This window comes from Syzygium oleosum, unplaced genomic scaffold (assembly GCF_021117445.2).
Source record: "Syzygium oleosum isolate NSW1041296 unplaced genomic scaffold, Sole_v2.1 Sole_v2.24, whole genome shotgun sequence".
Lineage (NCBI taxonomy): Eukaryota > Viridiplantae > Streptophyta > Magnoliopsida > Myrtales > Myrtaceae > Syzygium > Syzygium oleosum.
Genome location: NW_026607508.1, coordinates 3214910 through 3239632, shown reverse-complemented (window position 1 = coordinate 3239632; position 24723 = coordinate 3214910). Strand labels below are relative to the sequence as shown.

The 24723-nt window shown below is 39.2% G+C and overlaps 4 protein-coding genes and 1 pseudogene across 4 annotated transcripts; 4 read left to right on the top strand and 1 right to left on the bottom strand.

Annotated features, from left to right (window-relative positions):
- The first annotated feature begins 2184 nt into the window (after positions 1–2184).
- LOC115693900 (uncharacterized) lies at positions 2185–2967 on the top strand. Its single transcript, XM_030620960.2, has one exon. It carries the CDS (start codon positions 2309–2311, stop codon positions 2840–2842), a length of 534 nt encoding a protein of 177 aa, XP_030476820.2. The 5' UTR covers positions 2185–2308; the 3' UTR covers positions 2843–2967.
- Positions 2968–6794: 3827 nt separating this feature from the next.
- On the top strand, positions 6795–7613 carry LOC115669291 (uncharacterized). The gene has a single exon (XM_030590533.2). It carries the CDS (start codon positions 6899–6901, stop codon positions 7430–7432), a length of 534 nt encoding a protein of 177 aa, XP_030446393.2. The 5' UTR covers positions 6795–6898; the 3' UTR covers positions 7433–7613.
- Positions 7614–10650: 3037 nt separating this feature from the next.
- LOC130134857 (uncharacterized) lies at positions 10651–11416 on the top strand. Its single transcript, XM_056302607.1, has one exon. It carries the CDS (start codon positions 10755–10757, stop codon positions 11289–11291), a length of 537 nt encoding a protein of 178 aa, XP_056158582.1. The 5' UTR covers positions 10651–10754; the 3' UTR covers positions 11292–11416.
- Positions 11417–14575: 3159 nt separating this feature from the next.
- Positions 14576–15249, top strand: LOC115669210 (uncharacterized). The gene has a single exon (XM_030590484.2). The coding sequence runs from the start codon at positions 14591–14593 to the stop codon at positions 15122–15124; it is 534 nt and encodes a 177-aa protein (XP_030446344.2). The 5' UTR covers positions 14576–14590; the 3' UTR covers positions 15125–15249.
- A 5335-nt stretch (positions 15250–20584) lies between these two features.
- Positions 20585–24723, bottom strand: LOC115693897 (phosphoribosylformylglycinamidine cyclo-ligase, chloroplastic-like; annotated as a pseudogene).

Below are 24723 nucleotides of genomic sequence, written 5' to 3'. Positions count from 1 at the left end.
TTGCCAATCGAAAATGCGAAATAGTTAAATTATGGTAAAATTATAATATTTGAAAAAGGGGGGAAACTAAAACTTCATGGTAATAATATGAATATTTGCATTTCGAATGCAAATTAATTTAGTACATCGAGGATTTTCTTGTTGAATTCTTCTCACATTCATATCGGGGAGCCGGAGATTAAGATATTTTAAAAGAAAATTTTGCCATAATCTTCAACTTTCATTCGTAACCCGACTAAGAAGGAAAACAATATTGGTTGGAGTGAATGTGAATGATGAACCAAGACTAGAAATAAATCTTCATTTTCTTTTTCTTTCGAGTTCCCCAACTATACCAACAGAAATAAATAGGGAAAAGTGTCAGAAAAGTCCTAAATCTATTGCATTTGCGACAATTTAGTCCTCAATATCTTAATTGTTCCAATTTAGTCATAAACATTTTGACCAAGTGTCAATTCAGTCATTCCGGTTAATTTTGGCCGGATATTGTTGACGTGGACGTCGGTCGACCTACGTGAAATTTTTAATAATATCTTAATATTCTTTTTGATTTTTTTAATTATTATTCTTTCTTTCTTTTTTCTTTTTGCTGGTCTCACCAAATCTAGTGAGGGGAGTCCTTGTGGGGCTCGCCCTCGCCCAGCCGGGCCTCACCTAGGGCGGCGACAGTGACCTTCGCCCAAGCAAGACCAGCCCGCCCGGCCATGGTCGGTGGCTGGCAAAAGGAAGAAGAAAGGAAAAAATAAAAAAAATAAAAAAATGAAAAAATTAATAAAATATTACTAAATATTGTCCATGTGAGCACCTACGGTGTCACGTAGGTTGGCCGACGTCCACGCTAACAAAATCCGGCCAAAATTAGCTGGAACGATTAAATTGACCCTAAGTCAAAAGGTTTAAGACTGAATTTGAACAATTAAGAGATTTAGGACTAAATTGTTACAAATGCAAGAGGTTTATGACTTTTCTGACACTTTTCCATATTCACTTCGCCTTCGCCTAGGCGACGCCCAACAAAGCCACCCTAGCCTGGGAGAGGACCGACCTCACTAGATTTGGCAAGGCTTGCCCAGTAAGGCTTGGCAAGGTTCGGCCTCACCCAGGCTAGATCTAGCAAAGCCAACCCTTGCCGAGGCTCACCCTCGCCCGGTTGGGCCTCTCCTGCGGCAGGCGATAGCAACTCTCACCCAAGTGAGGCTAGCCCACCTGGCCATGGCTGCTGGCCAGCTATAAGCCTGTGGTCGGTCATCGGCAAAATGAAGAAGAAAAGAAAAAAGAAAAGAAAGAAAAATATCAGAAAAATATTAAAATATTCTTAAAAATTGTCCACGTTAGCACCGATGGTACCAAGTAGTCTAGCCGACATCCACATTAGAAATATCCGGCCAAAATTAGCTGAAATGATTTAATTGGTACTAAGTCAAAAGGTTTATGAATAAATTGACACAATTAAAATGTTATGACTAAATTTGCACCAACAAAATAGGTTTATGATTATTATGACACTTTTCCCAAAGTAAATATCATGACATGGGATTGACTGCACCTAAACATTCATCAATTTGGCCAACCATAGGGGGAACCAAAGAAAAAGAAAACGGAGGACTTTTCTAACAAAATAAAAGCTTAGTAGCTTCCAAAATATTTAAGGCCTATATTATTTGAAATAATTCAATCTTTATGATATTGATTGCATGTAATACAAAAAAAATCAATATATTCAAAATGTAAAGTTTGCTCAATTGATTGTTTTACCAGTGCCCTTAGGGGGCACTCATTAACACAATACTGATAATAAAAAAATTGCTCTTCGGTTTTATAGAGCTGTGAATTAAGTGATTAATCGCTAGGCATAGAACGGCATATGATGCATTCGAATAAATGAATTTCACTCACAATAACCTTCAGAGCATGCCGGCGACCCTGTTGGTGAAATTTACCCGACACACATGAACTGGCACTTATCAAGATCAATCAAGTCGAAGAATTTCGATATCTTGCATGAGAAGAAAAGGAAAGAGTATGGAAGGGACTTCTAACGACAAAGTACAGCTCACAGCGTGTTGCTCCCCAGATCCCACCGCCCACTATTCACGTCCCCACACCAAACCTCTCTTTCTCTCCACAACACCGCGTGCCACACAAAATTCCCATCCATATATAAACACTTCTATAACTCTGCTCATTCACTCAGATCATCCTGAACATAAAGAGCTCTGCACACACTCTTTTCATCTTCTGTCATTTATCTTTTACAGCTGCACTACTTTCTCTCAAGGCAACACTACTCAGCTTGAAAGTCAGAAGAATGCCAAGGAAGTCGTCTAGTGCTTCTCGCAACGCGTGGAAGCTCTTGCGCGCAGCGCTGCTCTGGGTGAGGGAAGGCGGGGCGTTCAAGTTGCAGCTCCGCCTCGTGCCCAAGTTCCTCAAGACCCTCGGCCAGGCCACACCGCACAGCCAAATTTGGTATGGAGAGCGCGAGCTCTCGTTTGAGAAGACCCCGGTTGTCCACGTGAAGATGCACCGCCCGGGGTCGATGCGGTTTCACTTGCCGCACATCCCGTGCATAAACCCCCACGTCGATTTCGATCCAGAATTTGACGATGATGACGACCGACTATGCTACGGGTACGACGCTATGAGGAAGAGCTTCCTCGAAAATGGAGGCGAAGAGGAAACTCGTTTTGACGAGGAGGAGGATGGAAGAATGGAAATTGAGGAAGAGCAAGGGATTGACACAAGAGCAGAGGAGTTCATAGCTAAATTCTACGAACAAATGAAGCTGCAAAGGCAAATTTCATACCTTCAGTACAATGAGATGCTAAGCCGAAGCGCGAGCTAATCCCCATTCAGCATTTGATAATTTTCGCACCACATTCATTTTTGTCAATGCATATTTGTAAAAGAGTCGCGGCACTTTGTAAATAGTGCAAACTTCTCGAGAGATTCCCTCATTCTTTTCCACAACATTTGTCCACTCGATAACATTTCTATTCCCGAAAATAATTTTTTTTTAAAATTTTTTTTTCTATTCTTATTCCCTGACAAGTTTCTAAGCAGAAGAACGCGTTTGGTAATCGTACAAAATTTCTATTCTCGAAATAGAATAAAAAATACAAAGGCATTTGGTATGACCCTACAATTTTTTTGTGATGTGAAAGTTTTTTATAGTTTTTAATTAATTTTTTGAGATTTTTCTAATTTTTTTTTCCTCCCTTATTCTTCCTCCTCTAGCTGGTCGCCAGGCCTTGACGATGGCCAGTGACTGGCCAAAGACAAGGACTGACGAGGTCGGGCTCACCATATGGCGAGCTCAACTTCGCAGTGGCTGGGCGAGGTCGAGCCTCGCCGTGGAGCCTCATCGGCCATTGCCGAGGCCCAGCGACCGGCTAGAGGAGAAAAAAGAAGGAAGAAAAAAAGAAAAGTAAAAAAATAACCTTGTTTCAGAAATTGTTCTCGGGAACAAAGAAGTGGATTTTTTTTACTTCTTTTTTTTTGTTCCAAATCTATCCTAACCACTTTTCTATTATGGGGAATAGAAAAATTAACTTACGTTACCAAACGGATTTTTGTTCATTTTCTATTTCGGGAAACAAAAGAGCAGAAAAATAGAAAAATACGAGTGTTACGAAACAGGCCCTTAGTTGTTTGATTGGTACAAGACTAATTTCTTTGTTAGGAGGAAAACAAGCATAACACCAATAATGTCGTAGCATGGAAAAGTGTCAAAAAAGTGTGAAACATATTTCATTGGTGTTAATTTAATCATATACCTTTTAATTATGCCAATTTAGTCATAAACCTTTTGACCTACTATCATTTCAATCCTTCTGGCTAATTTTGGCCAGATATTGTTAAGGTGGATGCCGGCCGGCCTATGCGGCACCGCCGGCGCCGACGTGGACAATTTTTAATAATATTTTTCTTTCTTTCTTTTAATTTTTCCTTTCTTCTTCCTTTTGCCAATGGTACGCTGGCCTCGCCAGGGTGAGGGTCACCGCCGCCCGCCACAAATGAGGCCCGGCCAAGCAAGGGCTCCCCTCGCTAGATCTGGCCTAGGCAAGGAGCGAGCCCCGGCAAGGGCTCCCCTCGCCAAATCTAGCGAAGGTCGGTCTTGGCAGATCTTAAAAATTGGCACCACAGCCCTTTTTTTAATTTTTTTAATTTAATTTAATATAATGATGTCTTGCTGGTTACCCACGAACTGCCATGAAATTTGGGCCAAACTGGCGATTTTGGTCAACTTCAATTTGCTTTGTTGTCTTGGAAATAAGAAGAAAGTGACAAATCAATATTTCTTTAAATTGAATGGAAATTTGTGTTCATTGTGACCTTACTTTTTTCATAAATCTATAGACTAGACTCGACATTTTGTCTGTTGGTCAATTAAAAATTTAAGGTTTTATTTCGATCAATAAAAAGAAAAAACATTTTTTATCCTCTAAGTTTTAAAATATTATTGAAAGAATTTATGGAAATTTTATATAAGGTGGCAGAAAGTTAAAGTTTTTGAGCGTTTTAAATCGAAAAAAAAAGTGTCAAGGTTCATGAACCACACATAAACCAAACTAAATGTAAAGAATTCAATTTGAAATACATGAAGCTATAGATTATTAGCCTACTTAATGTTTTCTCCAATGACTTGGGTTGTCAATTTTCTCACTCTCTATGCTGCATTTTTGAAGGACTTTAATCGCTACTTGTATTGTATTATTTAGGGTTAATACCATGAAAAACCCTAAACCGGTACACATGTGACAAATTTACCCCAAATTATTTTTTTGACCACAAAAAACCCCAAACTGGAATACCTGTGACAATTTTACCCGAAACTAATTTTTTGACCATCAAAAACCCCAAACTGGTATACCTGTGACAATTTTACCCCAAATTAATTTTTTGACCATCAAAAATTCCAAACTGGTACACCTATGACAATTGTACCTCAAACTAATTTTTTAACCATCAAAAACCTTAAACTGATACGCCTGTAACAAATTTACCCTCCATTAATTTTCGTTAAATTTTACTGTCAAATTGCTAAGTTTGATGGCACGTAATAGTTGAAGGGTGTACTAATTTGAGGTTTTACCCCTCTGTTTGTCACGAGTTTACCTATTTGTGATTTTTCGTGATATTAATCCAATTTAATGGATACTAACAGAGGGTAAATTTGTCACAAATTTATCAGTTTGAGATTTTTAGTAGTAAAAAAATTAGTTTGGGGTAAAATTGTCACAAGTGTACCGGTTTGAGGCTTTTGGTGGTTAAAAAATTAGTTCAGCGTAAAATTATCACAGGTGTACCAGTTTGGGGTTTTTGGTGATCAAAAAATTTGTTCGAGCTAAAATTGTTACATGTATACTAGTTTGAGGCTTTTAGTGGTCAAAAAATTAGTTCGAAATAAAATTGTCATAAATGTATCAGTTTGAGATTTTTCGTGATATTAATCTTATTTAAATAATTAATTGTTGACTTTAAAGATTTTGACTGATAATCACTCATAAAGAAACGACACATCCTATGAATAAGTGAAGCTTCCTTACACGGTTTAGAAGGATCCAGGCAACAGGACAGTCCATGATTCTTCCATTACTCTCTCTCTACAATCAACAACCGTTTACTTGGGCAAAGAAGCTCTCGACATTTGTTTATTAATTTGTGATTTGAAATATGGAGCCTACTATTCATGGGGTCATGAATGATCAATGATTGCCTTCCTTCTAAATTGAATGTAATGTCGAATGTCGCCAATCGAAAATGCGAAAAAATTAAATAATGGTAAATTTTGAAAATTTGAAAAAGGGGAGAAACTAAAACTTCACGATAATGATATGAATATTCGTAATTCGAATGCAAATTTATTCGGTACATTGAGGATTTGCTTGTTGAGTTCTTCCCGCGTTCAGGTCGGCCCGGAGATTAAGTTCTTTTAAAAGAAAAATTTTGTCACAATCTTCAAGTCTAATTCGTAAGCTCGACTGAGAAGGAAAACAAAAATTGGCTGGTGTGAATGTGAAATATAAAGCAAGGGTAGAAATAAATTTTGATTTTTTTTTCTTTCGAGTTACCCAACTATACCAGCAGAAGTAAATATCATGTCATGGGATTGAGTGCACTTAAACATTCATCAATTTGGCCAAAAAAAAAGGAAAACCAAAAAAAAAAAAGCAGAGAAGAATTTTCTGATAAAATAAAGGTTTGGTAGCTTCCAAAATATAATCGGGTATTATATTTAAGGTCTATATTATTTGAAATAATTCAATCTTTATGATATTAATTGCGTACAATACAAAAATAATCAATATATTGAAAATGTAAAGTTTGCTCAATTGATTGTTTTACCAGTGTCCTTAGGGGGCACTCGTTAACACAATATTGATAATGAAAAAATTGCTCTTTGGTGACTCTTTAAAGAGTTGTGGATTAAGTGATTAATCGCTAGGCATAAATACGGCATATGATGCATTCGAATAAATGACTTTTCACTCCAAGCAACCTAGAGACCACGCCGGCGACTCTGTTGGTGAAATTTACCCGACGCACATGAAGTTGCACTCATCAAGATCAATCGAGTTGAAGAATTTCAATATCTTGCATGAGAAGAAAAGGAAAGAGTAATGAAGGGACTTCTAACAGCAAAGTACAGCTAACCGCGTGTTGCTCCCCAGATCGCCCACTATTCACGTCCCCACACCAAACCTCTCTCTCTCCACGACACCGCGTGCCACACAAAATTCCCATCCATATATAAACGCTTCTATAACTCTGCTCATTCACTCAGATCATCCTAAACATAAAGAGCTCTGCACACACTCTTTTCATCTTCTCTAATTTATCTTTTGCAGCTGCACTACTTTCTCTCAAAGTAACACTACTCAGCTTGAAAGTCAGAAGAATGCCAAGGAAGTCGTCTAGTGCTTCTCGCAGCGCGTGGAAGCTCTTGCGCGCAGCGCTGCTCTGGGTGAGGAAAGGCGGGGCGTTCAAGTTGCAGCTCCGCCTCGTGCCCAAGTTCCTCAAGACCCTCGGCCAGGCCACACCGCACAGCCAAATCTGGTATGGAGAGCGCGAGCTGTCGTTCGAAAAGAGCCCGGTTGTCCGCGTGAAGATGCACCGCCCGGGGTCGATGCGGTTTCACTTACCGCACATCCCGTGCATAAACCCCCACGTCGATTTCGATCCAGAATTTGAGGATGATGACGACCGGCTATGCTACGGGTACAACGCTGTGAGGAAGAGCTTCCTAAAAAATGGAGGCGAAGAGGAAACTCGTTTTGACGAGGAGGAGGATGGAAGAATGGGAATTGAGGAAGAGCAAGGGATTGACAGAAGAGCAGAGGAGTTCATAGCTAAATTCTACGAACAAATGAAGCTGCAAAGGCAAATTTCATACCTTCAGTACAATGAGATGCTAAACCAAAGCGCGAGCTAATCCCGCAATCAACATTTGATAATTTTCGCACCACATTCCATTTTTGTCAATGCATATTTGTAAAAGAGTCGCGGCACTTTGTAAATAGTGCACAGTTCTCGAGAGTTTCATTCATTCTTTTCCACGACATTTGCCTACTTGGTAACATTTCTGTTCTAGAAAATAATTTTTTTTTAAAAATAATTTTATCTATTTCTATTCTTTGACGAGAACGCGTTTGGTAATCGTATAAAATTTCTCTTCTTAGAATAGAAAAAAATACAAAAGCGTTCGGTACTACTTTAAAAAAAATTTGTGACGTGGAAAGTAATGATTTTTGAGATTTTTCTAATTTTTTGAATTTCTTTTTTCTTTTTTTCCTCCCTTCTTCTTCCTCCTCTAACTAGTTGCCGAGCCTCGGCGATGGTCGGCGATGGTCAACGACCGGCTAGAGACAAAGGCTCGACCTGCCTAGCAACCGCAAGGTCAACCTCGTCCGGCCGTCGCAAGCCTGACCTCGTTGTGGTTGGGCGAGGTCAAGCCTCACTGACCATCGCCGAGGCCCAAAGACTGGGTAGAGGAGGAAGAAGAAGGAAGGAAAATAAGAAAAAAGAAGAAGAAAATAACCTTATTTTAGAAATTGTTCCCAAGAACAAAGAAGTGTATTTTTTTTTTATTTCTTGTTTCTGTTCCAAATCTATTCCCTAGCCACTTTTCTATTCCGAGGAATATAAATATTAACTAACGTAACCAAAGGGATTTTTGTTATTTTTCTTTTCCAAGGAAACCTAGACAATTGTCGGTAAAAGGAAGAAGAAAGGAAAAAAGAAAAAAAAGAAGAAAAAATCGAGAAAAAGTAAAATATTATTAAAAATTATTCACGTCAGCGCCGTCGGTGTCACATAACCTATCCGACGTCCATCTCAGCAATATCTGGCCAAAATTAGCCAAAAGGATTGAAGTAGTACTAGGTCAAAAGGTTTAAGACTAAATTAACACAATAAAAAGGTTTATGACTAACTTAACACCAATGCAATAGGTTTCACACCTTTCTGACCTTTTTCCTTGCTTGACATTAGAGGTGTTATGCTTATTTTCCTCTTAACGAAGAAATTAGTCACGTACCAATTAGGCAACTAAGGGCCTGTTTGGTAACACTCATATTTTTCTATTTTTATGTTGCCAACCCTCGCCAGGCCTCACCTGGGTGAGAAGCGAGCCTCGGTGAGGGCTCCCCTTGCCAAATATGGCGAGGCCGGCCCTCGCCAAGGCTAGGGCGAGGGTCGGCCTTGGCAAATCTGGCAAATTGGCATCACATCCCTTTTTTAAAATTGTTTTTTAGTTAATTTAATATAATGATGTCTTGCTGGTTGCCCACGAACTGCCATGAAATTTGGGCCAAACCGGCGATTTTGGTCCAGCTCAATTTGCTTTGCTGTCTTGGAAATCAGAAGAAAGTGACAAATCAATATTTCTTTAAATTGAATGGAAATTTGTGTTCATTGTGACCTTTTTTTTGTTTCATAAATCTATAAACTAGACTCAACATTTTGTCAGTTGGTCAACTAAAAAATTAAGGTTTTATTTCGATCAATAAAAAGAAAAAAAACATTTTTTATCCTCTAAGTTTTAAAATATTATTGAAAAATTTTATGGAAATGTTATATAGGGTGGCAAAAAGTGAGAGTTTTTGAGTGTTTTAAATTGAAAAAAAAATGTCAAGGTTCATGAACCACACAGAAACCAAACTAAATGTAAAGAATTCAATTTGAAATACATGAAACTATAGATTCTTGGCCTACTTAATGTTTTCTCCAATGACTTGGGTTGTGAAATTTCTCACTCGCTATGCTGCATTTTTTAAGGACTTTAACTATTAATTGTATTGTATTATAAATAATTAATTGTTGACTTGAAAGATTTTGACTGATAATCACTCATAAGGAAACGAAACATCCTATCAGTAAGGGAAGTTTCCTTACACGGTTTAGAAGAATCCAGGCAACAAGACAACCCATCATTCTTCCATTACTGTCCCCCTTCAATCGACAGCCGTTTACTTAGGCAGAGAAGCCCTCGACCTTTGTTTAGTATTTTGTGAATTAAAATATGGAGCCTACCATTCATGGGGTCATGAATGATCAACAATTGCCTTCCTTCTAAATTGAATGTAATGTTGAGTGTCGCCAATAGAAAATGGGAAAAAATTAAATAATGGTAAATTTTGAAATTTTGAAAAAGGGGGAAACTAAAACTTCATGGTAATGATATGGATATTCGTAATTCGAATGCAAATTTATTGGGCACATTGAGGATTTGCTTGTTGAGTTCTTCCTGCGTTCAAGTCAGCGAGCCGGAGATCAAGATCTTTTAAAAGAAAAATTTTGCCACAGTCTTCAAGTCTAATTTCTAAGCTCGACTGAGAAGGAAAACAAAATTGGCTAGTGTGAATGTGAAAGATAAAGCAAGGCTAGAAATAAATTTTGATTTTTTTTTCTTTCGAGTTCCCCAACTATACCAGCAGAAGTACATATCATGACATGGGATTGAGTGCACTTAAACATTCATCAATTTGGCCAAAACATAGGGAAAACCATTAAAAAAAACAGAGAAGAATTTTCTGACAAAATAAAGCCTTGGTAGCTTCCAAAATATAATGCCCGCGTTTTTATATTTAAGGTGTACGTTATTTGAAATAATTCAATCTTTATGATATTAATTGCGTATAATACAAAAATAATCAATATATTGAAAATGTAAAATTTGCTCAATTGATTGTTTTACCGGTGCCCTTAGGGGGCACTCGTCAACATAATACTGATAGTGAAAAAATTGCTCTTTAGCGACTCCTTAAAGAGTTAAGGATCAAGTGATTAATCCCTAGGCATAAATACAGCATATGATGCATTCGAATAAATGACTTTCACTGGGAGTAACCTTGAGAGCACGCCGGCGACCCTCTTGGTGAAATTTACCCGACACACGTGAATTGGCACTTATCAAGATCAATTGAGTTGAAGAATTTCGATATCTTGCATGAGAAGAAAAGGAAAGAGTAATGAAGGGACTTCTAACAGCAAAGTACAGCTAACAGCGTGTTGCTCGCAAGATCCCACCGCCCACCATTCACGTCCCCACACCAAACCACTCTTTCTCTCCACAACACCGCGTGCCACGCAGAATTCCCATCCATATATAAACGCTTCTGTAACTCTGCTCATTCACTCAGATCATCCTGAACATAAAGAGCTCTGCACACACTCTTTTCATCTTCTGTCATTTATCTTTTCCAGCTGCACTACTTTCTCTCAAGGCAACACTACTCAGCTTGAAAGTCAGAAGAATGCCAAGGAAGTCGTCTAGTGCTTCTCGCAGCGCGTGGAACCTCTTGCGCGCAGCGCTGCTCTGGGTGAGGAAAGGCGGGGCGTTCAAGTTGCAGCTCCGCCTCGTGCCCAAGTTCCTCAAGACCCTCGGCCAGGCCACACCGCACAGCCAAATCTGGTATAGAGAGCGCGAGCTCTCGTTCGAGAAGACGCCGGTTGTCCACGTGAAGATGCACCGCCCGGGGTCGATGCGGTTTCACTTGCCGCACATCCCGTGCATAAACCCCCACGTCGATTTCGATCCAGAGTTTGACGATGATGATGACCGACTATGCTACGGGTACGACGCTGTGAGGAAGAGCTTCCTCGAAAATGGAGGCGAAGAGGAAACTCGTTTTGACGAGGAGGAGGAGGATGGAAGAATGGAAATTGAGGAAGAGCAAGGGATTGACACAAGAGCAGAGGAGTTCATAGCTAAATTCTACGAACAAATGAAGCTGCAAAGGCAAATTTCATACCTTCAGTACAAAGAGATGCTAAGCCGAAGCGCGAGCTAATCCCCATTCAGCATTTTATAATTTTCGCACCACATTCATTTTTGTCAATGCATATTAGTAAAAGAGTCGCGGCACTTTGTAAATAGTGCAAACTTCTCGAGAGATTCATTCATTCTTTTCCACAACATTTGTTCACTTGGTAACATTTCTGTTCCCGAAAATAATTTCTTTTTAAAAAAGGTTTTTTCTATTTTTATTCCTTGATGAGTTTCTGAGCAGAAGAACGCGTTTGGTAATCGTACAAAATTTCTATTCTCGGAATAGAAAAAAATACAAAAGCGTTTGGTACGACCCTATAATTTTTTTGTGATGTGAAATTTTTTTATAGTTTCTATTAATTTTTTGAGATTTTTCTAATTTTTTTCTTTTTTTCCTCCATTCTTCTTCCTCCTCTAGCTGGTCGCCAGGCCTTGATGATGGCTAGTGACCGGCCAAAGACAAGGACTGACGAGGTCGGGCTCCCCATATGGCGAGCCCGACTTCGCAGTAGCTAGGCGAGGTCGAGCCTCGCCGTGGAGGCTCACCGGCCATTGCCGAGGCCCAGCGACCAATTAGAGGAGAAAAAAGAAGGAAGAAAAAAAGAAGATAACCTTGTTTTAGAAATTGTTGTCGGGAACAAAGAAGTGGATTTTTTTTACTTCTTGTTTTTGTTCCAAATCTATCCTGACCACTTTTCTATTACGGGGAATAGAAAAATTAACTGACGTTACCAAACAAATTTTTGTTCATTTTCTGTTTTGGGAAACAAAAGAGCAGAAAAATAGAAAAATATGAGTGTTATCAAACAAGCCCTTAGTTGTTTGATTGGTATGTGACTAATTTCTTTGTTAGGAGGAAAACAAGCAGAACACCACTAATGTTGTAGCAGGGAAATATGTCAAAAAAGTGTGAAACATATTTCATTGGTGTTAATTTAGTTCTAAACCTTTTAATTGTATCAATTTAGTCATAAACCTTTTGACTTACTGTCACTTCAAACCTTCTGGCTAATTTCGGCCAGATATTGTTAAGGTGGACGCTAGTCGGCCTATGTGGCACCGTCGGCGCTGACGTAAATAATTTTTAATAATATTTTTCTTTCTTTCTTTTCATTTTTCCTTTCTTCTTCCTTTTGCCGATGGCATGTTGGCCTCGCCTGGGTGAGGGTCACCGCCGCCCACCACAAACGAGGCCCAGCCAAGCGAGAGCTCCCCTCGATAGATCTAGCCTAAGCAAGGAGCGAGCCCAAGCAAGGAGTGAGCCCCGGCGAGGGCTCCCCTCGCCAAATCTAGCGAGGTTCAGCCTTGACAGATCTTAAAAATTGGCACCACAGCCCTTTTTTAAGTTTTTAAATTTAATTTAATATAATGTTGTCTTGCTGGTTACCCACGAACTGCCATGAAATTTGGGCCAAATTGGCGATTTTGGTCAAGTTCAATATCTTGGAAATCAGAAGAAAGGGACAAATCAATATTTCTTTCTATTGAATGGAGATTTGTGTTCATTGTGGCCTTATTTTTTTCATAAATCTACAAACTAGACTCGACATTTTGTCTGTTGGTCAATTAAAAATTTAAGGTTTTATTTCGATCAATAAAAAGAAAAAAAACTTTTATCCACTAAGTTTTAAAATATTATTGAAAGAATTTATGGAAATGTTATATAAGGTGGCAGAAAGTTAAAGTTTTTTAGCGTTTTAAATTGAAAAAAAAAATGTCAAGGTTCATGAATCACACAGAAACCAAACTAAATGTAAAGAATTCAATTTGAAATACATGAAACTATAGATTCTTAGCCTACTTAATGTTTTCTCCAATGACTTGGGTTGTCAATTTTCTCACTCTCTATGTTGCATTTTTTAAGGACTTTAACTGCTACTTGTATTGTATTATAAATAATCAATTGTTGACTTTAAAGATTTTGACTGATAATCGCTCGTAAAGAAACGACACATCCTATCAATAAGTGAAGCTTCCTTACACGGTTTAGAAGGATCCAGGCAACAGGACAGCCCACGATTCTTCCATTACTCTTTCTCTACAATCAACAACCGTTTACTTAGGCAAAGAAGCCCTCGACATTTGTTTATTAATTTGTGATTTGAAATATGGAGCCTACTATTCATGGGGTCATGAATGATCAATGATTGCCTTCCTTCTAAATTGAATGTAAATATCGAGTGTCACCAATCGAAAATGCGAAAAAATTAAATAATGGTAAATTTTGAAAATTTGAAAAAGGGGAGAAACTAAAACTCCACGGTAATGATATGAATATTCATAATTCGAATGCACATTTATTGGGTACATTGAGGATTTGCTTGTTGATTTCTTCCTACGTTAAGGTCGGCCCGGAGATTAAGATCTTTTAAAAGAAAAAATTTGCCACAATTTTCAAGTCTAATTCGTAAGCTGGACTGAGAAGGAAAACAAAAATTGGCTGGTGTGAATGTGAAAGATAAAGCAAGGGTAGAAATAAATAACTATACCAGCAGAGGTAAATATCATGACATGGGATTGAGTGCACTTAAACATTCATCAATTTGGCCAAAAAATAGAGAAAACCAAAAAAAAAAAAGCAGAGAAGAATTTTCTGACAAAATAAAGGCTTGGTAGCTTCCAAAATATAATCGCGTATTATAGTTAAGGTCTATATTATTTGAAATAATTCAATCTTTATGATATTAATTGCGTACTATATAAAAAAAATCAATATATTGAAAATGTAAAGTTTGCTCAATTGATTATTTTACCAGTGCCCATAGGGGGCACTAGTTAACACAACACTGATAATAAACAAATTGCTCTTTGGTGACTCTATAAAAAGCTGTGGATTAAGCGATTCATCGCTAAGCATATATACAGCATATGATGCATTCGAATAAATGACTTTTCACTCCAAGCAACCTTGAGAGCACGTCGGCGACCTGTTGGTGAAATTTATCTGACACACGTGAATGGAACAATTTTAAACGCACTCATCAAGATCAATCGAGTTGAAGAATTTCGATATCTTGCATGAGAAGAAAAGGAAAGAGTAATGAAGGGACTTCTAACAGCAAAGTACAGCTAACCGCGTGTTGCTCACCAGATCCCACCGCCCACTATTCACGTCCCCACACCAAACCACTCTTTCTCTCCACAACACCGCGTGCCACACAAAATTCCATCCATATATAAATACTTCTATGACTCTGCTCGTTCACTCAGATCATCCTAGACATAAACAGCTCCGCGCGCTCTTTTCATCATCTGTCATATATCTTTTGCAGCTGCACTACTTTCTCTCAAGCAACACTACTCAGCTTGAAAGTCTGAAGAATGCCAAGGAAGTCGTCTAGTGCTTCTCGCAGCGTGTGGAACCTCTTGCGCGCGGCGCTGCTCTGGGCAAGGAAAGGTGGGGCGTTCAAGTTGCAGCTCCGCCTCGTGCCCAAGTTCCTCAAGACCCTCGGCCAGGCCACACCGCGCAGCCAAATCTGGTATGGAGAGCGCGAGCTCTCGTTTGAGAAGACCCCGGTTGTCCACGTGAAGATGCACCGCCCAGGGTCGATGCGGTGTCACTTGCCGCACATCCCGTGCATAAACCCCCATGTCGATTTCGATCCAGAGTTTGACGATGATGACGACTGGCTATGCTACGGGTACGATGCTGTGAGGAAGAGCTTCCTCGAAAATGGAGGCGAGGAGGAAACTCGTTTTGACGAGGAGGAGGATGGAAGAATGGAAATTGAGGAAGAGCAAGGGATTGACAGAAGAGCAGAGGAGTTCATAGCTAAATTCTACGAACAGATGAAGCTGCAAAGGCAAATTTCATACCTTCAGTACGATGAGATGACAAACGGAAGCGCGCGCTAATCCCCATTCAGCATTAATAATTTTCGTACCACATTTCATTTTTGTCAATGCATATTTGTAAAAGAGTCGCGGCACTTTGTAAATAGTGCACAGTTCTCGAGAGTTTCATTCATTCTTTTCCATGACATTTGTCTACTTGGTAACATTTCTATTTTCGGGAATAATTTTTTTTTTTAAATAATTTTTTCTATTTCTATTCCTTGACGAGTTTCTAATCAGAAGAACGCATTTGGTAACCGTACAAAATTTCTCTTATAGGAATAGAGAAAAGGGTTAATACCACGAAAAACCGTAAACTGGTACACTTGTGACAAATTTACTCTAAACTATTTTTTTGACCACAAAAATCCCAAACTGGTACACCTGTGATAATTTTACCCTGAACTATTTTTTTGACCACCAAAAACCCCAAACTGGTACACCTGAGACAATTTTACTCTAAACTAATTTTTTAATATTATTTTTTACTTTTTGGAATTTTTTTTATTTTTTCTTTTCTTTTCTTTTTCCTTTCCTTTTCTTTTTTTTTTTTCCTTCATCTTCTTTATTTTCCCAAAGGTCCGGCAGAACTGACCCGGGAGGCGGGGGCCGGCTTGGCACTAGGTTGGCCCGCCGGCGGCGAGGCCGACCTCGCCGCAGAATCGGCGAGGTCGACCTTGCCCACCCCTAGCGAGGGGTCGTCCTCGCCGCCGCTGGCGAGGCTCGGCCCCGCCCGCAACTGGCGAGGTCGGCCTCGCCCAGAAGCCGCAGGGCCGAGCCTCCCCAGCGACGGCGAGGATGACCCCTCGCCAGCAACTGGCGAGGTCGAACCTTGCCAGGGGTGGGCAAGGCCAACCTCGCTGTCGTTGGCGAGGCTCAACCTCGTCGCTTCTAGGCGAGGCTGACCTCGCCAGTTGCCGGCGGGGCCGAGCCTCGCCAGCGACAGTGAGGACGACCCCTCGCCGGTAACTGGCGAGGTCGAACCTTGCTAGGGGTGGGCAAGGCCAACCTCGCCAGTTGCTGGCGAGGTCGGCCTCGCCAGCTGCTGGCAGGGCCGACCTCGCCGGCCCCTGCCTCTGGCCGGTCGACGACCAGCCATAGGTTGAAGATAAAGAAGAATAAGAAAAAATAAAAGAAAAGGAAAGGAAAAAGAAAAAATAAAAAAAAATTGAAAAAGTAAAAAAATAATATTAAAAAATTAGTTCAGGGTAAAATTATCACAGGTATATCAATTTAGGGTTTTTGATGGTCAAAAAAATAGTTCAGGATAAAATTATCACAGATGTGCCAGTTTGTGATTTTTGGTGGTTTAAAAAAATAGTTCGGGGTAAAATTGTCACATGTGTACCAGTTTGTGGTTTTTTGTGGTCAAAAAAATAGTTTAGGCTAAATTTGTCATAGGTGTACCAGTTTAGGGTTTTTCGTGATATTAAACCTAGAAAAAAAAATAGAAAAGCGTTTGGTACGACCCTAAAAAATTTTTGTGATTTGGAAATAAATGCTTTTTTGAGATTTTTCTAATTTTTTGAATTTCTTTTCTTTTCTTTTTTTTCCTCCCTTCTTCTTCCTCCTCTAGCTGGTCGCCGAGCCTCGGCGATGGTCAGCGACCGGCCAAAGACAAGGACCGACGAGGTCGAGCCTTGCCCACCCACCGTTAAGGCTTGACCTTGCCTAGCAACCGCGAGGTCAACCTCACTCGACCATCGCAAGCCCGACCTCGTTGTGGTTGGGCGAGGTCTAGCCTCACTAACCATCGCCGAGGCCTGAAGACCGAGTAGAGGAGGAAGAAGAAGGAAGGAAAATAAGAAAAGAAAAAAAAAAGAGAAAATAACCTTATTTTAGAAATTGTTCCTGGGAATAAAGAAGTGTATTTTTTTTTTGTACTTCTTGTTTCTGTTTCAAATCTATTCCCTGGCCACTTTTCTATTTCGGGGAATATAAATATTAATTGACTTAACCAAATGGATTTTTGTTATTTTTCTTTTCCATGGAAACCTAGACAATTGTCGATAAAAGGAAGAAGAAAGGAAAAAAGAAAAAAAAAGAAAAAAAATCTAGAAAAAGTAAAATATTATTAAAAATTATTCACGTCAGCGCCGTCAGTGTCACATAAGCCAACTAGCTTCCATCTCAGCAATATTCGGCCAAAATTAGCCAAAAGGATTGAAGGAGTATTAGGTCAAAAGGTTTAAGACTACATGGACACAATAAAAATGTTTATGACTAAATTAACATCAATGCAGTAGGTTTCACACTTTTCTGACATTTTTCCCTGCTTGACATTAGAGGTGTTATGCTTATTTTCCTCTTAACAAAGAAATTAGTCACGTACAAATCAGGCAACTAAGGGCCTGTTTGGTAACACTCATATTTCTCTATTTTTATGTTGCAAACCCTCACCAGGCCTCACCTGGGTGAGAAGCAAGCCCCGGTGAGGGCTCCCCTCGCCAAATATGGCGAGGCTAGCCCTCACCAAGGCCAGGGCAAGGGCCGGCCTCAGAAAATCTAGCAAATTGGCACCACATCCCTTCTTTTAATTTTTTTAATTAATACAATATAACGATGTCTTGCTGGTTGCCCACGAACTGCCATGAAATTTGGGCCAAACCGGCGATTTTGGTCCAGCTCAATTTGCTTTGTTGTCTTGGAAATCAGAAGAAAGTGACAAATCAATATTTCTTTAAATTGAATGGAAATTTGTGTTCATTGTGACCTTCTTTTTTTTCCTAAATCTATAAACTAGACTCAACATTTTGTCTGTTGGTTTCGATCAATAAAAAAAAAGGAAAACATTTTTTATCCTCTAAGTTTTAAAATATTATTGAAAAATTTCATGGAAATGTTATATAGGGTGGCAGAAAGTGAAAGTTTATGAGTGTTTTAAATTGAAAAAAAAAAGCCAATGTTCATGAACCACACATAAACCAAACAAAATGTAAAAAAATTCAATTTGAAATACATGAAACTATAGATTCTTGGCCTACTTAATGTTTTCCCCAATGACTCGGGTTGTCAATTTTCTCACTCTCTATGCTGCATTTTTTAAGGACTTTAACTATTACTTGTATTGTATTATAAATAATCAATTGTTGACTAAGAAAGATTTTGACTGATAATCACTCATAAAGAAACGAAACATCCTATCAATAAGTGAAGCTTCCTTTACACGGTTTAGAAGGATCCAGGCAACAAGACAGCCCATCATTCTTCCATTAGTCTCTCTCTCTCTCTCTCTCTCTCTCTCTCTCTCTCTCTCTCTACAATCAACAACCGTTTACTTAGGCAAAGAAGCCCTCGACCTTTGTTTAGGATTTTGTGAATTAAAATATGGAGCCTACCATTCATGGGGTCATGAATGATCAATGATTGACTTCCTTCTGGATTTAATGTAATGTTGAGCGTCGCCAATCGAAAATGCGAAAAAAATTAAATAATGGTAAATTTTGAAAATTTGAAAAAGGGGGAAACTAAAACTTCATGGTAATGATATGAATATTCATAATTTGAATGCAAATTTAATGGGTAGGTTGAGGATTTGCTTGTTGAGTTCTTCCCGCGTTCAAGTCGGTGAGCCGGGAGATCAAGATCTTTTAAAAGAAAAATTTTGCCACAATCTTCAAGTCTAATTCGTGAGCTCGACTGAGAAGGAAAACAAAATTGGCTAGTGTGAATGTGAAAGATAAAGCAAGGCTAGAAATAAATTTTGATTTTTTTATATTCTTTCGAGTTCCCCAACTATACCAGCAGAAGTACATATCATGACATGGGATTGAGTGCACTTAAACATTCATCAATTTGGCCAAAAAATAGGGAAAACCATAAAAAGAAAAAAAACGGAGAAGAATTTTCTGACAAAATAAAGGCTTGGTAGCTTCCAAAACATAATCGCGTATTATATTTAAGGTCTATATTATTTGAAATAATTCAATCTTTATGATATTAATTGCGTACTATATAAAAATAATCAATATATTGAAAATGTAAAGTTTGCTCAATTGATTGTTTTACCAGTGCCCTTAGGGGGGCACTCGTTAACACAATACTGAAAATGAAACAATTGCTCTTTGTTGACTCTATGAAGAGATGTGGATTAAGTAATTGACCGTTAAGCATAGATACGGCATATGATGCATTCGAATAAATGACTTTTCACTCCGAGCAACCTTGAGAGCACGCTGGCGATCCTGTTGGTGAAATTTATCCGACGCATGTGAATGGAACAATTTTAAATGCACTCATCAAGATCAATCGAGTTGAAGAATTTCGATATCTTGCATGAGAAGAAAAGGAAAGAGTAATGAAGGGACTTCTAACAGCAAAGTACAGCTAACCGCGTGTTGCTCACCAGATCCCACCGCCCACTATTCACGTCCCCACACCAAACCACTCTCTCTCCACAACACCGCGTGCCACACAAAATTCCATCCATATATAAATACTTCTATAACTGGGCTCGTTCACTCAGATCATCCTAGACATAAACAGCTCCGCACGCTCTTTTCATCTTCTGTCATTTATCTTTTGCAGCTGCACTACTTTCTCTCAAAGCAACACTACTCAGCTTGAAAGTCAGAAGAATGCCAAGGAAGTCGTCTAGCGCTTCTCGCAGCGCATGGAACCTCTTGCGCGCAGCGTTGCTCTGGGTGAGGAAAGGCGGGGCGTTCAAGTTGCAGCTCCGCCTCATGCCCAAGTTCCTCAAAACCCTCGGCCAGGCGACGCCACGCAGCCAAATCTGGTATGGAGAGCTCGCGCTCTCCTTTGAGAAGACCCCGGTTGTCCACGTGAAGATGCACCGCCCCATGTCGATTTCGATCCAGAGTTCGATGACGACGACGACCGGCTATGCTATGAGTATGAAGCTGTGAGGAAGAGCTTCCTCAAAAATGGAGGGGAAGAGGAAACTCGTTTTGACGAGGAGGATGGAAGAATGGAAATTGAGGAAGAGCAAGGTATTGACACAAGAGCAGAGGAGTTCATAGCTAAATTCTACGAACAGATGAAGCTGCAAAGGCAAATTTCATACCTTCAGTACAATGAGATGCAAAACCGAAGCGCGAGATAAACCCTGCTCAGCATTAATGATTTTCGCACCAAATTCCATTTTTGTCCATGCATTTTTGTAGAGTCGCGGCACTTTGTAAAAATTGCAAAGTTCTCGAAAGTTTCATTCATTCTTTTCTACAGCTTTTTTGCACAAAATTGCAGAGTCCCATATGACTAAGTTGCCTGATTGGTACGTGACTAATTTCTTTGTTAAGAGGAAAACAACCAGAACAACTCAAATGTCATAGCATATGATGCAAACAGAGATGAGAACTTCAGGACAAAAATCATTCTGCATCAGCTAAGTAACTCTTCTGCAAGTTTTGTACATGCTCTTTCCAACCCCCAAGGCTGCAAATTTACCTCTAGCACACAGGAAGGGTCATAAAAAGCAGATTACGCTTAGAACGGATTAAAAAAAAATTACTGCATCATGTCAAGATCAAAATTCAGCTCGAGAATTAAAATTGCCTTGAAAAGATTCAGCACAACTACAATTCCCCTCTGACCCGAAAAAAACTAGAATTTCCTTGATCTTTTCACCAGTCAATCATGCACATCTAGTGGGGAAAAAAAGGGCCTTACATCAACGTAGAACTTATTCACTATAATACAACGATGAAAAATACAAAATATTTTAGAAGGGTACAGAATTTTTCCTAGCAGTACCTCACCCCTTCGCCGTTAACCACATCACCAATGCGATATGCCGTTATCTCATTATCGCCCAGTATCTGAAGGGCAGCTTCAGGGCTAACCACCAAAACCATCCCAATGCCCATATTGAAGGTCCGCCTCATCTCAGAATCTTCTATGTTTCCCACCTAATAGAGGAGAAGAAATCACTAAACCACATAAGCATGTATTCGACCTTCTAAGTTACTAAGAAGAGCTAGCAATAGCTTGACTACATTCTATGATATCATATACAATGCTTGAGTAGGTTCTTTCCCTTAACCTAAGATTCTAGTCTAGAACAAATCGAAAAACCAACCTCTTGAATCCAATTAAATAGTGGAGGAACCATCCAGGAGTCGCCATAGATGGTGGCACCAAGGCCTTTTGGGAATACACGCGGTATGTTATCAGTAAACCCACCACCAGTAATGTGGGCTAATCCTTTGATACCTCCCTTGTTGATAAGGTTAAGAACCTGTACATCAACGACAGCTATGATTAGGGTGGTAATTGGCTCAAATATTTTGCTTCAGTCTTAATACTCCAGCTACATTTTTGAGGAAATATATCAGAGCGTGAAAGAAAGAGAGAGATACCTGATTGACATAAATAACAGTAGGAGCCATCAAAGCTTCACCTACCGTCACAGCTTCACCAGGAAGCTGGTCTGTCAAGGAAAGACCACTTCGGGCCAAAACTCTGGAAAAGAATTAGCAAATTAAGATCATAGAATGAGAGGGCACACGTGAGCATACTTGGGTCAGGATAAAACTAACCTTCTGACAAGAGAGAAACCGTTCGAATGCACCCCACTTGACGGCAAGCCAATGAGCACATCACCAGCAGCAATGTCTTTTCCATCTATAACTGAATCCTTCTTCACTATGCCAACAGCAAAGCCGCTGAGATCATACTCGCCTTCCGCGTAGAAATCGGGCATTTCTGCAGTCTGGATGGCAAATTGACTATGTTAGTTTCATACAGTATCGAAAATCAAGTAATCGTGCAGTTTCAAACACCCTTTCTGTAAGTCAACAATTTTTTCTTATTTTTGTTCGGCTCACAATGAAGAAAAGATACAACAAACTCTTCCAGGGACAGAGAATGCCAAATTAAATAGTAGCAAAAGCCAACAGGAACAACAGCTCGCTTTTCACCGAAACAAGAACAACAGCTCAATAGTGAAATCTATTGGACTACTTAATTGCTTTAAGTCCCACAATCTCCCACTTTGCCATTGAAATTGCTTAGCTGCTGAAAAGAAGTGACCTCCAAATTCTGACCAAATTTGTCTAGGATTACAATTAGTAGCATAAAATGAAATATAAAGCACGTAATTACCTCTCCTCCTAAAAGCACACAATCAGCTTGCCGACAGCCATCCACAATGCCCTTTATAACCTGCATAAACTCTGTATTAACTCAAGTAAACTTTAACAGCTCTAGGAGTCAGCTATGATATACAAGATCAGCTGCTACCTTTTCAGCAAGGTCAACATCAAGATGGCTTGTCGCAAAGTAATCAAGGAAAAACAAAGGTTTTGCTCCAGAAGTAACAATGTCATTAACGCTCATCGCGACCTAAAATAAGAGTGTTAGACACACAAAAATAGATTGTAAGAGACCATCATCTTTTCCGGTCAATACCAAGTCGATTCCAATCGTTTCATGGATCCCAGTTTCGAATGCAAGTTTCAATTTAGTCCCAACACCATCTGTACCAGCTACAAGGTACGAATCCCCTGCTCATGAAAAACTAATTATTAACTAGTAAAAAACCTACACGCAAATACACATTATCTTGAAACAACTGCCATCCAAGTTTAACCACAACAAAAACAAGCTCAACAAGAATATGCAATCGAGAGTCCAAGAAAAATATTCCTCAGAACAAATTAAGTACAATGAGAAGCATAAACAAGTTCATGAACCGGCTGTTCTAAGACCGGTTTATTCAGAAACAAAGGACTAAGTATAAATTAATATAACAGTTGGGACATTCAATCATTGAACTAGATAATTTAGAATTATCTTTCATGGCATAGATAGGGCTGAAGTGAGATATATCCTCATGTGTCTCAGAAGCCTCGGTGAAAAGAATGGGGATAACCATTCGAGTGTGTAGAAACTAAGGACTTCCTCTACCACACTGATGTACTTTCCAGCTATCATATAAAGTCAAGTTTTCTATATGTCCTTTCTTTCCTAATGGAGGGAGAGCCCAAGATAATTTTCGGTTCGGCTTAACCAGCCAATCGCAATCAAGGAATTCCTGAAACCAGTAATCTTATTGCTTATGGCAGAAAAATAATAACCATTTAACATGTTCTGAACTTCGTGCACCTACATTCCATAATAAAAATAATTGAAGCGAAATGCTCTACTTACAATCACAAATGGTAACATTAGTCTGTACAAGCCTCAAATGAACTTTATATAAACAACAACATCTAATCAAATTTTTCCTGCCATGATCTAGCACATGGCATAATTTCAAAGGAGTTCAACCCTGTCATAACAATTCTCCTTGAGCTGGAACATCAATTGGAGTTTACCGCAATACATAACAGATTGCCTTGTTCTGCCAATTAGAGTTTAACTAAACTTCTCACCAACAGAAAAAAAACGAAAGAATCTTACTAAACTAGCATTAAAAGTATAAAGGTCTAGGATATCATACCAAGAGGGAAAAGACCTTCAAAGCCTCCAATTCCGGGGGGCCATTTTCGCAATTCTCCTAACAAGCTCTGAGCCAGCATCTATATCCACACCGGCATCCTTGTATGTAAGACCTTCAGCCATTTTTGAACTTATGCTATACTTCCTAAAAATATTCTTTGTGCGTGCTCTAGCTTGTGTTCCTCCATAATTCATTGATAGCAGCAGAAATTTCCTCGAGGTTAAGTCTAAGGGAATCTTGCATTGATAAGAACCAGACATATGTGGATTCCGACTACATGGTCCAGTTGAGACCACAAGAGATTTTAACAACTCGGTTTTGGTTCCAATACTTGGAATCATGCTGGAAACATGAAAGAGGCAAATCATTACTTTTGAAGTATGGGGAAAAAAGAATGATGTATCAATATCATGCTCCCAATAAAGTAATTTAAAACAGGATCAGTATACAATCAGAGAATTCATGTACCACAATTCGTAGGTAAAGAGAAAGAATACACTTACTCAAATCTTAAAAAAAAAAAAAAAAAAGAATGAACAAATAAACATAATAAACCCATCCATGAGTAGCTCAGTTGGTTAGGACGTACTTGGGATTGTGTGGTTAGGCGCACTGGTCCCAGGTTCGATTCCCCAGCTGAGCACTTGTGATTTAAGTGGGGGTCCATGGCGGTGGGTTGTTGTGCTAGTCTCCCCCGAGGAATAATCGAGGTGCGCGCAAGCTGGCCCGGACACCTTGGTTACCAAAAAACAAATAAACATAATAAAATAAAATCTCGCAATATCTGTAATTCCACCCACAAAGGCCAAAAGAAAAACTGCGAATATGTGTGCACATGTGACAATCTATCAGTTCCATTGTGATAAAAAAAATTGATGATGCACTAATGGACGATATATATTTCCAATTGCAGTAACTGCAAAAGCTTGAAAGTGAAAAAGCTATTAACGAGTTTTCTCTCTGAGTCTCCATCCTTTCAAACAAACAAATATAAGAACATTATCAGTTCCAAGTGAACCAATCAACCAGAGATGATTATCCTTGTGTGTCCCCCAAGTAACTTGTCCTATACACCATTCCAACTGTTACTTCCTTGCTTTCTTACTTACCCTTGGGGATCTTCAATGAGTTCTCTTTGAATCCAATGCACATATAAAACATAGAAATCATTTTCTTCTAAAATGACTTCATTGCAAGTCTTTCTTTCCACTCTATCATT

Coding starts and splice junctions, on each gene's coding strand:
- LOC115669291 (XM_030590533.2), top strand. CDS start 6,899: ATGCCAAGGAAGTCGTCTAGTGCTTCTCGCAGCGCGTGGAAGCTCTTG.
- LOC130134857 (XM_056302607.1), top strand. CDS start 10,755: ATGCCAAGGAAGTCGTCTAGTGCTTCTCGCAGCGCGTGGAACCTCTTG.
- LOC115669210 (XM_030590484.2), top strand. CDS start 14,591: ATGCCAAGGAAGTCGTCTAGTGCTTCTCGCAGCGTGTGGAACCTCTTG.
- LOC115693900 (XM_030620960.2), top strand. CDS start 2,309: ATGCCAAGGAAGTCGTCTAGTGCTTCTCGCAACGCGTGGAAGCTCTTG.